Source organism: Budorcas taxicolor, chromosome 11 (genome assembly GCF_023091745.1).
Source record: "Budorcas taxicolor isolate Tak-1 chromosome 11, Takin1.1, whole genome shotgun sequence".
Taxonomy (NCBI): Eukaryota; Metazoa; Chordata; class Mammalia; order Artiodactyla; family Bovidae; genus Budorcas; species Budorcas taxicolor.
Window position 1 is genome coordinate 108,383,436 of NC_068920.1, and position 16,035 is coordinate 108,399,470.

The window sequence follows — 16,035 nt, forward strand, 5'->3', positions numbered from 1 at the left end:
TTTTCTCCATTTGCTAAGTCCTACTGGAGAGCAAGGAGACCAAACCAGTCAATCCTAAAGGAAATCAACCCTTAATATTCATTGGAGGGACTAACGCTGAAGCTGAAGCTCCAATATTTTTGCCAACTGATGCGAAGAGCCAATTCATTGGAAAAGACACCCAGTGCTGGGAAGGATTGAGGGCAGGATGAGAAGGTGGCCACAGAGGGTGAGATGGTTGGATGGCATCATCGACTCAGTGAACATGAGTTTGAGCAATCTCTGGGAGATAGTGAAGGACAGGGAAGCCTGCCGTGTGCAGTCCATAAGGCTGCAAAAAGTCAGACAGGACTGAGCAACTGAATAAGAACAACAATTGTGATGGGCAGAAAATTCTAAAACAGCTCCCAAATCCCAAGCCTCTGGTGGACATATACTTTCTCCTGGTTCTTCAATCAAACACTAATCTAGGTTACTGGGAACAAATTTTCCAAATGTAATTAATGTTGCAACTCAGTTGATCTTAAAATAAGGAGATTCTTCTGGGCAGACTGGAATTAATCGTATGAGGTTTTTAAAAGCAGGAAATTTTGTTCGACTGGTAACAAAAAAGAAAGTCATGGAGCTCTGCTCTGGCTAGCCTGGAAGAAAGCAAACATCGGTGTTGTGAACCTCCTAAAGCGCCACAAAGCAAGGAACTATGGGCATCCCCTAGGAACTGGGGATGGTTCCTCGGCCAACAGTGAGCAAACAACACAAAGACTGCAAGCCCATAACTATGAGGAAATAAACTGTGCCCCAAAACCACTGAGCTTGAGTGAGGATCCCAAGCCCACACGAGGACTGCAGCCAAGGCCAACACAATTTCAATCACATGAGATCCTAAGCAGAGAATCCAGTCACGCTGTACCTGAACTTAAACTGTGAGATAGTACGAACTTCTCTGGTGATCCAGTGGTTAAGTCTCTGTGCTGCAAACACAGGAGGCATGGGGTTGATCCCTATTTGGTCCACAAAGATTTTGCATGCCATATGGTGCATAATGTATTCTCCCCACCCTGCCCCAAAATCTGTGAGATAGTAAATTTGTGTTGTTTTAATCTAAGTTTATGGTAATTTGTCATACAGTAACAGTAAACTAATATAACCCCAAATTAATGTAGCTACCAGTATATTTACCTTAACTTTTAATGCCACATTCAACTTTCACCCCTCTAAGAGGTGCCCTTGAGCCCTCGGGCAGATCCAGCCATGTCTCCTTGGGGCTCCCTTGGTGCTTTGTTTACTGTCTTCCTCTTATATCTCACTGTGTGACCGATTTTGTTTATTTATTCTCAAGTGTCTTTCTCTTCCACTAGACCATTTGGTCCAGAAGGTTTTAAAGGTCCTGAAGCAAGGACCAGTGTCTTAGGTGGACTCTGGAGTCTGATGGCCTGGGTTCAAACCCTGATTCTGCTACTTCTTAGCCATGTGATCTTGGTGGGTTATTTCCTTTCCATATGATCTTGGGTAGTTCATTTTCTTTCCCTAAGTTTCTCCTTAGACAAGATATCTCTTCCCTCAAAGGGAAGTTTTGAAGATAAAATGCAGCTCAGCATCTTGATTAGCATAATACCATAAGCTAATAATAATTATGGCACATAACAGGCACTTGGCAAATGTTTGTGCAATGAATATACAGGTGGAAGATGGATGGAATGAGGGCCTGCTTGAATCTCTGTGTGTGAAGACATGTCCCATAGCTTCCAAAAGGATTCAGTCTCTGCAGAACTCTTTCCTCAATAAACTGCCCTCTGCCAGCAGTCTCCCCTGATGCTTTTGTACCGTCTCTTTCCCTCCCTTGTTTGTTTTACTCCTGCTTCTCCTTTGATTGTTCATAGGAAACATTCCTAGAAAAACCTCAAGGGACCGACTTCCTTTGTGCTTCAGGGCAGCAGACGGAGTCTGTGTTCTGTTGGCTGCTGCTGTGCTCCAGCCTCTGGGGACTGAGAGAAGCACAGAGTCCCCAGAGGACTTGAATGGGAGTCTCACAGAAGGTGAAACCCACCAGGGGTAAAAGATGAAGACAATCCCTGGGCCAGAACCCCCACGAGGCAGTGGTGGAGGGGGAGGGATTCCTGAGCCCCCAACACACATCCTCAGTCTTGTTTGCTGCAACTTCCTTCCTTCCTTCTTCCCTTCCTTTCAGGCCGCTTACAAAATAGTCACATCAGCATCATCCCTAGCAGCTTCAAGGATGCCGGTCCCTGGGGAAGGGGCAGCTCCTGTCTTGGCGTTAGATGACAGTCGTTTGGCAGATGAAAACAGAGCATCTGGAGAGGTCTCTGTCACTGTTGTTCAGTCACTAACTCGTGTCTGACTCTGCAGCTAAACAGACTGTAGCACAGCAGGCTCCTTTGTCTTCCACTATCTCCACGAGTGTTTTCAGACTCATGTCTATTGAGACAGTGATGCTATCTAATCATGTTATCCTCTTTTGCCCCCTTCTGCTCCTGCCTTCAATCATCCCCAGCATCAGGGTCTTTTCCAGTGGGTCAGCTTTTTGCGTAAGGTAGCCAAAGTATTAGAGCTTCAGCTTCAGCATCAGTCCTTCCCATGAATATTCAGGGTTGGTTTCCTTTAGGATTGACTAGTTTGATCTCCTTGCAGTCCAAGAAACTCTCAAGAGTCTTTTCCAAACCACAGTTCAAAAGCGTCAGTTCTTTGGTACTCAGACTTCTTTATGGTCCAGCTCTCACATCCGTACATGACAACTGGAAAAACCAGGTAATTTGAACCAATGACTTCCTTGTTTTTATTTATTGTAAAAAATAACATTTAGTAACATGGAAGTACATTTCTTAAAAAAGGAAGAAAGATTACTCACCATCACCCTTATCCCACAACTGGTTTCTTTTTCCAAGTTATCTTCCAGTTTTTGGCCACATGGAAAAATTTGCATACAATCTATTCTTGTGTTTGTTTGTTTGTTTTCATGTAATGTTATGTCTTAAACCTTTTTCAGTTTTGGAATAGTCTTCATATTGATCTCTCTCTCTCTCTCTGTTTTTTAACTGAAACTATTCCAGCCAATTTGATTGAAGCATAATTAATGATTTCTTACCCCTTCAGGACATCATTCACTCCCTTGAATCTTTGAAGCTGGCTCTGGGCAACACTGGAAATGAAAGGAAGTTTGTTTTCTAAGCCCATTTGCATGCTTTACAGATCTTCTTTCTTCCCTGCTAGCAATTTTAGCCCAAGAGTTCTCTCATCAAGGGAGCAATCTGCACTCCATTTCCAACCTGCTCTGAGTCTGTGCCCTCATTCAGCGAGCTATTAAAACAAAATAAGAATATCGTTCTACTTTTTCTCAATGTAAAAGTGATACATGCTCATGTCAGCCAATTTGAGAATATATGAAAACAAAAGAAAATAAAAATCTGTTGTAATCTTGCTAGTCAAGATCAGATGCCACAGTTCTTTGTCCTCTCAAAAATGTTGTCGGCACTTTTGACGCCACTCGTCTGTGTTAGGATTTTTACCTCCCAGAACCTCCTATGCCTTCCAAATTCACCCTGAAATTAATTTGTGTTGTAGTGATTACAACTGAATGAGTAAACCCTAGAAAGCATATTATCCTGAGCCTTAGGCAGCTGTTGAGGAAACACACACACACACACACACACACACACAAAGGTACATAGTGCACTAACTGGGGGCACCTGAGGTTGGCTAGTGTAACCATAGTGGAATTCATTGGCTTATAAACTGCAATATGTAGAAGTAGTATGGACTGCAGGTCTGGTTTGATCAAGTGGCTCAAAACGTCAAAAAAGAATGGTTTCTTTCTAATCTCTCTCTGTATGTTTTCTCCACAACATTATTGTCTTCCTAAGGTAAGTTCTTCCTTGGAGGCCTTATCAGTAATCTCTAGGACTACACATTGCTTGGCCCTTGTCTAGCAGGGTATGACAGCATCTCTCTCATATGATTTGATAAATTCCCACAGTCTCCTGTGATTGGAACAGTCTGGTTCCTATGGCCATCCACGAACCAATCCTACTGGCAAGGAGGATGAGAAAAATATGCGTGGCTGAAACCAGTAAGTCTTAAGCTCTAGTCTCAGGACTCCTTTACACTCACAAAAATTAACGAGGAGCCCAAGTTCAATTCAGTTCAGTTCAGTCGCTCAGTCACATCCGACTCTTTGCGACCCCATGAATCACAGCACGCCAGGCCTCCCTGTCCATCACCAACTCCCAGAGTTCACTCAGACTCACGTCCATCGAGTCGGTGATGCCATCCAGCCATCTCATTCTCTGTCGTCCCCTTCTCCTCCTGCCCCCACTCCCTCTCAGCATCAGAGTCTTCTCCAATGAGTCAACTCTTCGCATGAGGTGGCCAAAGTACTGGAGTTTCAGCTTTAGCATCATTCCTTCCAAAGAACACCCAGGATATCAATAATTACCTTAAGTGTAAATAGATTAAATGCATTAACCAAAGACATAGACTGGCTGGGTGGATGAAAATATGTGCATATATGTACTTCCACTTACAACATCACTCTACTTGACACCCCTCCAAAATTCTATGTAATTACTTTATATTGTTAAGTTAATCATGTTCCCATTATGGCTTATAATTGTAAATATCTTTTATTTTTTGTCTGGCTATTGATTGTGAAATTGATAAACATCTTTTACTACTGTGATCATGTAACTGTTACTCACTTAATACCATTGTATCACAATCGGTCAACAGAAAAATAATAGAACTCTATATCACCAAAACTAGGATCTAATAGAAAAATCTGCAATCACTTTTTAAAATCCAGATGCATATCAGAATTATCTTGAAATTTTTTGAAAAATACAAATGCTCAAGTATTGCTTTTTTTCTCCAGAGCTCCAGATATGTTTCTAATGAGCAGTCATGTTTAAGAACAATTGGACTATATGATGATCTTTTACTTTTATTTAGTTTGTTTCACTTTTTCTATTTCATATTCAGTGTTCCCATTTCATCTAGTTTATGTTCTCCAGTTTCTCCATCTCTTCTTATTTTTATGTTCTTTCTCAAGCCTTTATCAAGTGTAATAGAAAAGCTTTTATATACTTGTATATATAAATATGTATAATATATATATATATTAGAAAACATGAATTTTTGCCTAACTAAAATTTTATGACACTTTGATTCCACTTGTTTGACTTAGTATGAATAGAATGCTATATTTCTAATTATAAAATAGATATGCAACAAGCAACAAAGGTTTACTCTGTAGCATACAGAACTACAGTCAATAACCTATGATGGAAAATAATTTTAAAAATAATATATGTGTATTTGTATAACTGAATTATCTTTCTGTGCACCTGAAACATTTCAAGTCAACTATACGTCAATAATATATATATATATATATATATATATTTTTTTTTTTTTTTAGAAAGAAATAGAATCCAAATCGGAAAGAAAGAAGTAAAATGGTCACTGCAGATGACATGATACTATACCCAGAATGTCCTAAAGATGCCACCTAAAGCTACTAGAACTCATCAATGAATTCAGTAAAATTGTAGATACAAAATTAATGCACAGAAATCTATTTCATTTCTTTACACTAATGGTGAATTATCAGAAAGGGAAATTAGGAAAACAATCCTATTTACAGTCACATTAAAAAGAATAAAATACCTAGGAATAAATCTAACAAAAGAGATTAAAGACCTATACTTGGAAAACTCTTAAGATTCTTCTGAAACTGGACATGACACAAACAAATGGAAAGATATACTCATGGACTAGAACTAATATTGTTAAACTCACCATGCTATGCAGAGCAGTCTGCCGATTCAACACAATCCCTAACAAAATGCCATGGCATTTTTCACAGAACTAGAACAAATAATCACAAAATGTATATGAAAACACAAAAGACCCTAAGTATCCAAAACAATCTTGAAAAAGAAAAACAAAGCTGGAGGATTCCAAACTAGAAACCTTCAGTAGTCAAACCAGTATTGTACTGGCACAAAAACAGACACGTGCATCAATGAAACAGAACAGAGAGCCCAGAAATGAACTCAAATTTACATGAGAAATTAATTGGTGACAAAGGAGGCAAGAATATACAATGGGGGAAAGAATTTCTTTAGTAAATGATGTTGGGAAACTGGACAGCTACAAGCAAAAGTGCCATACTGAACTATTCTCTCACACTATGCACAAAAATAAAGTAGAAATGGATTAAAGACTTAAATGTAAGACCTGAAAGTATAGGTAGCATGCTCTTTGACCTCATAAGTAATGTTTTTGGGATATGTCTCCTTATTGAAAGCAAAAATTAACAAAGGGAACTACATCGAACTAAAGCTTTTGAGTGGCAAATGAAACTACCAACAAAATGAAGAGGCCACCTACTGAACGGGAGAAGATATTTCTTCACCCATTTGTAAACAATATATTCAATAAAGGTTCAATATCCAAAATATACAAAGAACTCATACAACTCAACAACAAGAAAGCAACAATGTATTAAAAAATGGGCAGAGAATCTGAATAGACATTTTTCCAAAGAAGACATACAGGTAGCCAACAGGCACATGAAAAGAAGTTCCACATTACTAATCATCGGTTCAGTTCAGTTGCTCAGTCGCTCTTTGAGACCCCATGAATTGCAACACGCCAGGCCTCCCTGTCCATCACCAACTCCCAGAGTTCACTCAGATTCACATCCATCGAGTCAGTGATGCCATCCAGCCATCTCATCCTCTGTTGTCCCCTTCTCCTCCTGCCTCCAATCCCTCCCAGCATCAGAGTCTTTTCCAATGAGTCAACTCTTCGCATGAGGTGGCCAAAGTATTGGAGTTTCAGCCTTAGCATCATTCCTTCCAAAGAACACCCAGGGCTGATCTCCTTCCGAATGGACTGGTTGGATCTCCTTGCAGTTCAAGGGACTCTCAAGAGTCTTCTCCAACACCACAGTTCAAAAGCATCAATTCTTCGGCGTTCAGCTTTCCTCACAGTCCAACTCTCACATCCATACATGACGACTGGAAAAACCATAGCCTTGACTAGACGGACCTTTGTTGGCAAAGGAATGTCTCTGCTTTTGAATATGCTATCTAGGTTGGTCATAACTTTCCTTTCAAGGAGTAAGCGTCTTTTAATTTCATGGCTGCAATCACCATCTGCAGTGATTTTGGAGCCCAGAAAAATAAAGTCTGACACTGTTTCCACTGTTTCTCCATCTATTTCTGTGAAGTGATGGGACCAGATGCCATGATCTTTGTTTTCTGAATGCTGAGTTTTAAGCCAACTTTTTCACTCTCCACTTTCATCGAGAGCCTTTTTAGTTCCTCTTCACTTTCTGCCATAAGGGTGGTGTCATCTGCATATCTGAGGTTATTGATATTTCTCCCGGCAATGTTGATTCCAGCTTGTGCTTCTTCCAGCCCAGCATTTCTCATGATGTACTCTGCATATAAGTTAAAGAAGCAGGGTGACAATATACAGCCTTGACATACTCCTTTTCCTATTTGGAACCAGTCTGTTGTTCCATGTCCAGTTCTAACTGTTGCTTCCTGACCTGCATATAGATTTCTTAAGAGGCAGGTCAGGTGGTCTGGTATGCCCATCTCTTTCAGAATTTTCCACAGTTTATTGTGATCCACACAGGCAAAGGCTTTGGCGTAGTCAATCAAGCAGAAATAGATGGTTTTCTGGAACTCTCTTGCTTTGTCCATGATCCAGCAGATGTTGGCAATTTGATCTCTGGTTCCTCTGCCTTTTCTAAAACCAGCTTGAACATCTGGAAGTTCACAGTTCACGTATTGCTGAAGTCTGGGTTGGAGAATTTTGAGCATTACTTTACTAGCCTGTGAGATGAGTGCAATTGTGCGGTAGTTTGAGCTTTCTTTGGCACTGCTTTTCTTTGGGATTGGAATGAAAACTGACCTTTTCCAGTCCTATGGCCACTGCTGAGTTTTCCAAATTTGCTGGCATATTGAGTGCAGCACTTTCACAGCATCATCTTTCAGGATTTGAAATAGCTCAACTGGAATTCCATCACCTCCACGAGCTTTGTTCATAGTGATGCTTTCTAAGGCCCACCTGACTCCATATTTCAGGATGTCTAGCTCTAGGTGAGTGATCACACCATCATGATTATCTGGGTCTTGAAGATCTTTTTTGTACAGTTCTTCTGTGTATTCTTGTCACCTCTTCCTAATATCTTCTGCTTCTGTTAGGTCCATACCATTTCTGTCCTTTATCGAGCCCATCTTTGCATGAAATGTTCCCTTGGTATCTCTAATTTTCTTGAAGAGATCTCTAGTCTTTCCCATTCTGTTGTTTTCCTTTATTTCTTTGCATTGATCGCTGAAGAAGGCTTTCTTATCTCTCCTCGCTATTCTTTGGAACTCTGCATTCAGATGCTTATATCTTTCCTTCTGTCCTTTGCTTTTTGCCTCTCTTCTTTTCACTGCTATTTGTAAGGCCTCCCCAGACAGCTATTTTGCTTTTTTTGCATTTCTTTTCCATGGGGATGGTCTTGATCTCTGTCTCCTGTACAATGTCATTGAACCTCCATCCATAGTTCATCAGGCACTCTATCAGATCTAGGCCCTTAAATCTATTTCTCACTTCCGCTGTGTAATCATAAGGGATTTGATTTAGGTCATACCTGAATGGTCTAGCGGTGTTCCCTACTTTCTTCAATTTAAGTGTGAATTTGGCAATAAGGAGTTCATGATCTGAGCCAATGCAAATCAAAGCCACAAAGAGATATCACCTCAAACCTGCTAGAATGGCTATCATCAAAAGACAACAAATAACAAGTGTTGGTAAGGATGCTGAAAAAAAGGGAACCCTTGTTCACTATGGTGGCCACTATGGAAATAGTATAGAGATTCCTCCGAAAGTTAAAAATAGGCCTACCATATGATCTACCAATTCCACTCCTGAGTATTCGCCTAAAGAAAATGAAAATATCAACTCAAAAAGATATATGCACCCCTATGCTCACTGCAGCATTATTTACAATAGCCAATATATGGAAGCAACCTTAGTGTCCATCAGTAGGTAAATCAGGAAAGATGTTTTATATATACATATGTTTTATATATACATATATATACAATGGAATGCTGATCAACTGTCAAGAAGAATGAAAGTTTGCCATTTGTAACAGCATATATGGGCTTAGAGGGTACTATGCTAAGTGAAATAAGTCAGATAGAAAAAGACAAATACTGTATGACTTAACCTTTAACCTACATGTGGTATCTAAAAAACAAAACAAATAAACATGACAAAGCAGAAACAGAGCTATGGATACAGGGAACAAACAAGTTTTTGCCAGAGGGGAGAGAAGTGAAGGGGGAAAGAAATAGGTGAGGGTGATTAAGAGATACAAACTTTCATTTGCGAAATAAATGAGCAATGATTATATAAGGTACAGTGTGGGGAATATTGTTCAGTCACTCAGTCCTGTCCAATTCTTTGTGATCCCACGGACTGCAGCACGCCAGGCTTCCCTAACCTTCACAATCTCCTGGAGTTTGCTCATACTCATGTCCATTGAGTCAATGATACCACCCAACCATCTCATCCTCTGTTGCCCCCCTTTTCCTCCTGTCTTCAGTCTTTCTCAGAATCAGGGTCTTTTCCAGTGGGTTGGCTGTTTGTATCATGTGGCCAAGGTACTGGTGCTTCAGCTTCAACATCAGCATCAGTCCTTCCAATGAATATTCAGGGTTGATTTCATTTAGGATTGACTGGTTGGATCTCCTTGCAGTCCAAGGGACTCTCAAGAGTCTTCTCCAGCACCACAGTTTGAAAGCATCAATTAATTCTTCAGCGCTCAGCCTTCCTTACGGTCCAACTCTCACATCCATACATAACTACTGGAAAAACCATAGCTTTGACTAGATGGACCTTTGTTGGCAAAGTAATGGCTCTGCTTTTTAATATGCTGTCTAGGTTGGTAATAGCTTTTTTCCCAAGGAGTAAGGGTCTTTTGATTTCATGGCTACCGTCACCATCTGCAGTGATTTAGGAGCCCGAGAAAATAAAGTCTGTCACTGTTTCCATTGTTTCCCTATTTATTTACCATGAAGTGATGGGACCAGATGCCATGATCTTAGTTTTTTGCATGTTGAGTTTTAAGTCAGTAATTATGTAATACCTTTGTATGGTGACAGATTGTAACTGGACTCATCATGGTGGTCATTTTGAAATGTATAAAATATTGAGCCACTATATTGTGTAGCAGGAACTAACTTAGTGTTGTAGGTCAATTATACTTTAAAAACAAGCAAACAAAAAACAAGCAGATGCACAGAAAAAGAGATCAGATTTGTGGTTACCAAAGGCAGAGAATGGTGGGAGGGGAATTAGATGAGGGCAGTCAAAAAGTGCAAACTTCTGGTTATGAAATAAACAAGTACAAGGGATGTAATGTACAACATGATAAGTATAGTCAACACTACTGTATATTACACATGAACATCGCTAAGGGAGTAAACCCTAAGAGTTCTTACATGAGGGAATAATTTTTTCCTATTTCTTTAATTTTGTATCTAGATGAAATGGTGGGTGTTTACTAAACTTATGATAATCATTGCATGATGTATGTAAGTCAAATCATGTTGTACATCTTAAATTTATACAGTGCTGTGTGTCAATTATATCTCAATAAAACTGAAAGAAAAAACTGAATTATTTAAAAATAATAAAATAATTTATAAAAATAATAAAATTTCATGTTGACAAAAAGGCTGATGTTTTCAAAATCAAAAAGATGGTGAGAAGAGTGCTTTTTTAAAAAAAAACCATATATTCAAGTCTCTTTAAGTATGGCTTAATAGAATACAGCTGTATTTTCATATCTGCTTTTGCATTCAATCTGTTACAAGTTGTTCTGGTTAAATCATGTGAAGAAAACCTGCTTCACATTGATACAAAATTGGAAAAGCAAAGAGTACTCTAATAGTCTTTCAGGAATATTATGGATATTCTTCTTTGATAGTACACCAAAACTCTACAAGAGGTTATTTCTTTATTTATATAAATACTGAAAAGCCATCAAGTTGATGGCAACACAAGTTTTCCAAAATTCCAAATTTCTTTTGAAATCCAGAAGGTTTTCAAGATTGGCAACAAGTAGTCAATTATTTTCCTTGAAGAGACAGGCTTGCTTAGTTCATTAGCAAGAAGAAGTCTACCAAACACCCAAGCTGAGATAACCATAATTTGTCAGTTGTTTTCTCAAGTAAGAATGGAGTCCCATGAAAAAACAAAACAAAAAACGCACCAGCTATTTCAGCTTGCAACTCAAATGATTGCATGAGTGCTTCTTCTTGCACAACCATTACATGTCAGTTTGCAACAAGTGTTTTATGTGCAGTTTCCAGGTAAAATATTTACAAGGTGTGTACTCAAGAGACACTGAGCTTTTAATGAGTTAATCACATTTTTGTTGCTCCGTCCAGAAAATTCTCAAATGAAACTGCCTTTCTTTTTTCCCACCATGAGTGTGTGATGATGAAAACACTACTACAGTTGGGTGCCCTTCCTTTGGGAAAGCACCAGAACACCTTTTGCACACCTTCGCTTTCGCACCATCAGTAACAAAGGAAAATAATGTCTTAGATTATAATGAAATAATTTTGACTTCAGAGATTCTCTGAAAGTTTGCCCCTGAAAGGTCGTCTGAAAGGGACACCCCTGACCAGGGGTCTGTGGACCATACTTTGAGAACCAGTGACTTGGACCAATCAGAGACCAGTCATAGAGCTAAGAGTGGGGCAGGCTTACCTTAACTGTATGTTGCATCACAGAAGGGGGAAGATGAGGTGAATGTTGGAAGTAATCACTGTATCTGCTATGAGAATGACCAAAGTAATGAGCATAAAGTAATGAACAAATTACAAAATCGTGGGTGCTGTCCCAGGTTCACAAACAGCCCCACCATTTTGCTAGCCAGGGTCCAAAGGCTTTTCTGAGACCAGTATCTGTCTTGAGGTCTTCCCAGGTGGAGCAAAGGTAAACAGTCCACCTACCAGTGCAGGAGACTCCAGAGACATGAGTTCGATGCCTAGGCCTGGAAGATCCCCTTCAGTAGGAAATGACAACGGGCTCTGGTATTCTTGCCTGGGGAAATCCCATGGGACAGAGGAGCCTGGTGGGCCACAGTCCATTGGGTTGCAAAGAGTCAGACATGATTGAGCACACACAAACCTATGAGGCTTTGAGATCCAGTGGCTGATTCTCATCTATTGTTTGGGGATCTCTGTCGTAACCCTGAATAGTAACTAAGGGTGGTGGGGACTTCCCTGGTCATTCAGTGTTTAAGACTCCACGCTTCCACTTTAGAGTACTTGGGGTTGATTTCCTTGGGGAACTAAGATCTTGCATGCTCTGCATTGTGGCCAAAAGTAACTAAAGGTGGCCCTGCAGCTTAGTGGAAGGAGTATTAAGAGCACAGCTTGTCTTGTTGCACAGAAAGTCAGTCTCTCTCACAATCTTCCAAGCGAGGGTACTGCTGAGCCTCATGCCAGCCATAAAGGGTATCTGGTTCTTGCCTGCCTCTGGGCAGCTGAAATGTGGAGGTGGGTGGATGAGGTCCCTGCACAGGAGAGGAGAATGGGGGTGATAAGGCCTTACCATGGTTCTGCTGGGCTCCCTGGTGGCTCAGTGATAGAGAATCTGCCAACCAATGCAGGATACAGAAATGGCAACCCACTCCAGTATTCTTGCCTGGGAAATCCCATGGACAGAGGAGCCTGGAGGTCTATAGCCCATGGGGTCACAGTCTGATACAACTGAGTGACTGAATGACTAAACAACAACAATGATTCTGCTGGTGGTGGATTGACTGGAAGATCAGCTGTACCCGTTTTTAAAAATACTTTTAAATGAGGTCTGGCTTTATGAATAAAGAATATCTGGGAGGAAAGCGGAATAGCAGCTGAGGCAGATAAAAGTAAAGAGTGTCTGATAAGGCAGGCCTCTATTTATCTCCAAGAGAGAGGGGCTGAGGTGCTTAGCATTCTCCTTGCAGCTGTCACTGACCCCAGAGAGCTAGGCCTCGGCTCTGCTAGCCAGCCTTGGCCAACACTCAGAATTCAGATCTCCTAGTGACAACTTTTCCTCCAATATTTTAAAAATGCTCACATGTCCTCACCTTTAAATAATCGAGAAACACTTTTAGGACAAAATCCTTTTGAAAGGTGTGAAGACAGTCCTTCCATGCTTTCCTTTCCAAGTTTTCCCTCTTGATCTTTGTTACCCAAGATCCCACATTTTGCCCCCAGTCCCCCTGCCCCCAGCTGGGGAAGAGGACAGACAACTCCAAGTCCTGTTTAGAACTGTGCAAACCGTGTGCCAACTGTTGCAAAAAAAACAAAAAAAAAGTGACAAGACTCTCCGTTTATGCAAATATATTTGGCTCCGTGTCTAGGATCTTGCTTTTCAAACTGGAACCGTAACCTACATCACAGGCACATGACTGCGATGCCCTGTGTTCGCCAACCCCAAAAGAAAGTCTGAAAGCAGAGTAACTTCACCGACCTTACTGAAGACTCAACAAGTCTTACCGCACAGAAATGTCGCAAGGCGCATAATATACACCTGGCTCTATTAAAGAAACAACATATCGTGTGCTTTCAAGTCTTTTAATTCCTGAACTTAGGGATTCACGAATATTCACGCTTTAAAAAACTGTATGAGATTTCCTCTCCAGATTCAAGGGGGACTCCAGAGATACGGAAATGAGCGCTCCAAACGCAGGTTCGCATTCATACTCTGCCACTAAAAGATTTAGTGTGACTCACTTCTGCTGAGTCTCAATAACCCATCCCCGAAATTAGTGCTCTCTCACTTTTCTCCAATACTTGGAACAACATAAAAGTGTTCAGTAAATCTCCAGATACACTCAGGCAGCTCTCGTTGTTGTCTCCAGGGCCCCAGGAACTCCAATCCAGCGTTGTCTGCAGGTCCATCCCAGAGAATAAAGCACGTGACTCCATAAAGCCCCTTCATTCAGCGGCTCCGCGTCTACGAGTGCTCTGCGCAGTAAAAGCCTATACTCAGTCCAAACACCTTTTGTTCCTTCACCATCTAACCGCGCTCAGAGATCTAGAGGGCGGTGGGTGCCCGGGACCCCGTCAGCGCCAGCACACAGTCCAACGCGCGTCCAGCTGGGGGCGCCCGGCTCCCCTAGGCCGGCTGGGTGGAGGGTTGCGAGTCCCGGGAGCGGAGGCAGCCTCGGGAGCCCTCGCGCGCTCTGATTGGTTCTCGTGTCCTCGTGACTCCAAGGCCCGCCCCCGCCCCTCCTCCGCAACCCAGCCGGGGAGCGCTCGGTCTGGGACTGAATGGGCGCTAGCGCGGCGCTGGGGGCGGGCCGGGGCGCGGGGCCCGGGACTAGAGGCAGGCTGGCGCCCGCTCCCTAATATGCGAAAGAAGGCGGCGGGTGGCGCGGAGCGGCGTCCCCTGCAGCCGCGAACCGAGGCGGCGGCGGCGGCACCTGCCGGCCGAGGTACGTGGCGCAGCCCCCTCCTCGGCGTAGCGGGGCCCGCTGGCCGGGGGCGGCGGCGGCGATCGGTTCCTGCCCCCGCGTGGCTGGGCCCGGCGGCTCCGCCCCAGCCTCCTACGGGCAGCGCCCAGGGCACGGCCCCCCCAAATGCGCCTGACGGGGGCGCGGGCTGGGCGTCGTGCCCTCGCGCGGAGCGGACCGGCTCGGTACGCCGCGGCCCGCGCAAGTGTGGACGCGGTGGAGACGGAGGGGTGAACGACCGGGATGTGCGCTCCAGGCGCGGTGTCCCTTTCCCTTCTGTGTTCCGCAGCGACTTGGGGTTTTAATTCATTGCTCGAAGCTTCCTAGCTCATTTCCCCGGGACAGGATTGGGGGTCCCTCGGTGACTAGCAGCTCTGGCGGCTGTCTTTCGCATCCATCGGGAAGGCGTGATGTGCAGTGTCTGCAGGTAGAAATTCGCCAGTGACCTTTCGTGCCCACTCTGTGCGGCCAGCCCTGCGGAAGAGACACGTTTTGTGGTGACCTTTGGTGTTCCCTGAATTGTAAGGAGTAGCTTGACATGGGCGTGCATTCATATGCGCCTTTAGTGTGTTAAGTAATACAAGATTTTCTGAGAGCATCTTCGAATAGGAAGAAGCTAGGTCCTGCCCAACCCCACAAGAGGTGGGTGACCTTGGCCACGATGATCCCCCTGTAAGACTCCATCTCCTGATCTGTAGTGGGAGGCTTGTCGTGCAGATGGCCAAGGTCCCTTTCAGGCCCCGGGTTCTGTGGTTCTGATGGCAAATGTGTTCACCAATAAAGAGGGTCCTGCGGAATCACTAGCTCACTGGAAAGACACATTTTATGTCCTCATGTCTTAGTTCATGTCTGTGGCCTTTGCTTCATTAAATATCAGTCTATTTAAAAAGGAAAATGGTTTTTACCTGCCAGCCTACATCTGCCCCTTTGGTTTACCTGTTCATCAGGCCAAGCATGGATCTGACTTTGGGATTACAAAGAGGAAGGAGATGTGGCTCCTGCCCTCTGGTGTTAAGCTGAGCCCTCCACTTGATAATCTGCTTCCACAGAAGAGAGGAACCTTGGGGAGGAATCCTGTCTGCTGAGTGAAGGGGCACAGAAGCAGAAACTGTCAGGATGAGTTGTGGTTTCACTTGCCTAATCCTGAAAGCTTGACAGGTTAGGAGAATGTTTTACATTTCTAGTTGTAGAGCCAGGAATCACCTGAATTCCAGCCAGGGCTTGGACGAGGAGAGACTGATGTAAACGGGCAGAGCCCTGTGACCAGAGTATAGTGAACCACTTCATAGGTCTGTCTGGTGTCTGAGGGATGCTATTTCTGTGAGATGGAATGAATCTTGGTTATGATTAGTTGTTGGGTCTTCCTCTAGGCGAGAAAAGAAAATGGGTGAGGTGAGAAGGCATGAAGGTGTTTGTGGAAGACAGAGGGAGAGGGCTGACAGGCATCAATGATAAACATGCACATTAATGACTGCCTATTTTGAAAATGCTTATAATTTTGGCTTAAACTGCCA

The 16,035-nt window shown here is 42.8% G+C and overlaps 1 protein-coding gene across 2 annotated transcripts in view; it reads left to right on the forward strand.

The window, feature by feature from the left end:
- The first annotated feature begins 14,325 nt into the window (after positions 1-14,325).
- The window catches only part of ST3GAL5 (ST3 beta-galactoside alpha-2,3-sialyltransferase 5), a 61,308-nt gene continuing 59,598 nt past the window's right edge, over positions 14,326-16,035 (forward strand). For both annotated transcript variants that reach the window (XM_052649223.1, XM_052649224.1), the window contains exon 1: positions 14,326-14,503. In XM_052649223.1, the coding sequence (XP_052505183.1) occupies positions 14,419-14,503 (85 nt within the window). In that variant the 5' untranslated portion in view covers positions 14,326-14,418. The remainder of the gene's footprint in view (positions 14,504-16,035) is intronic.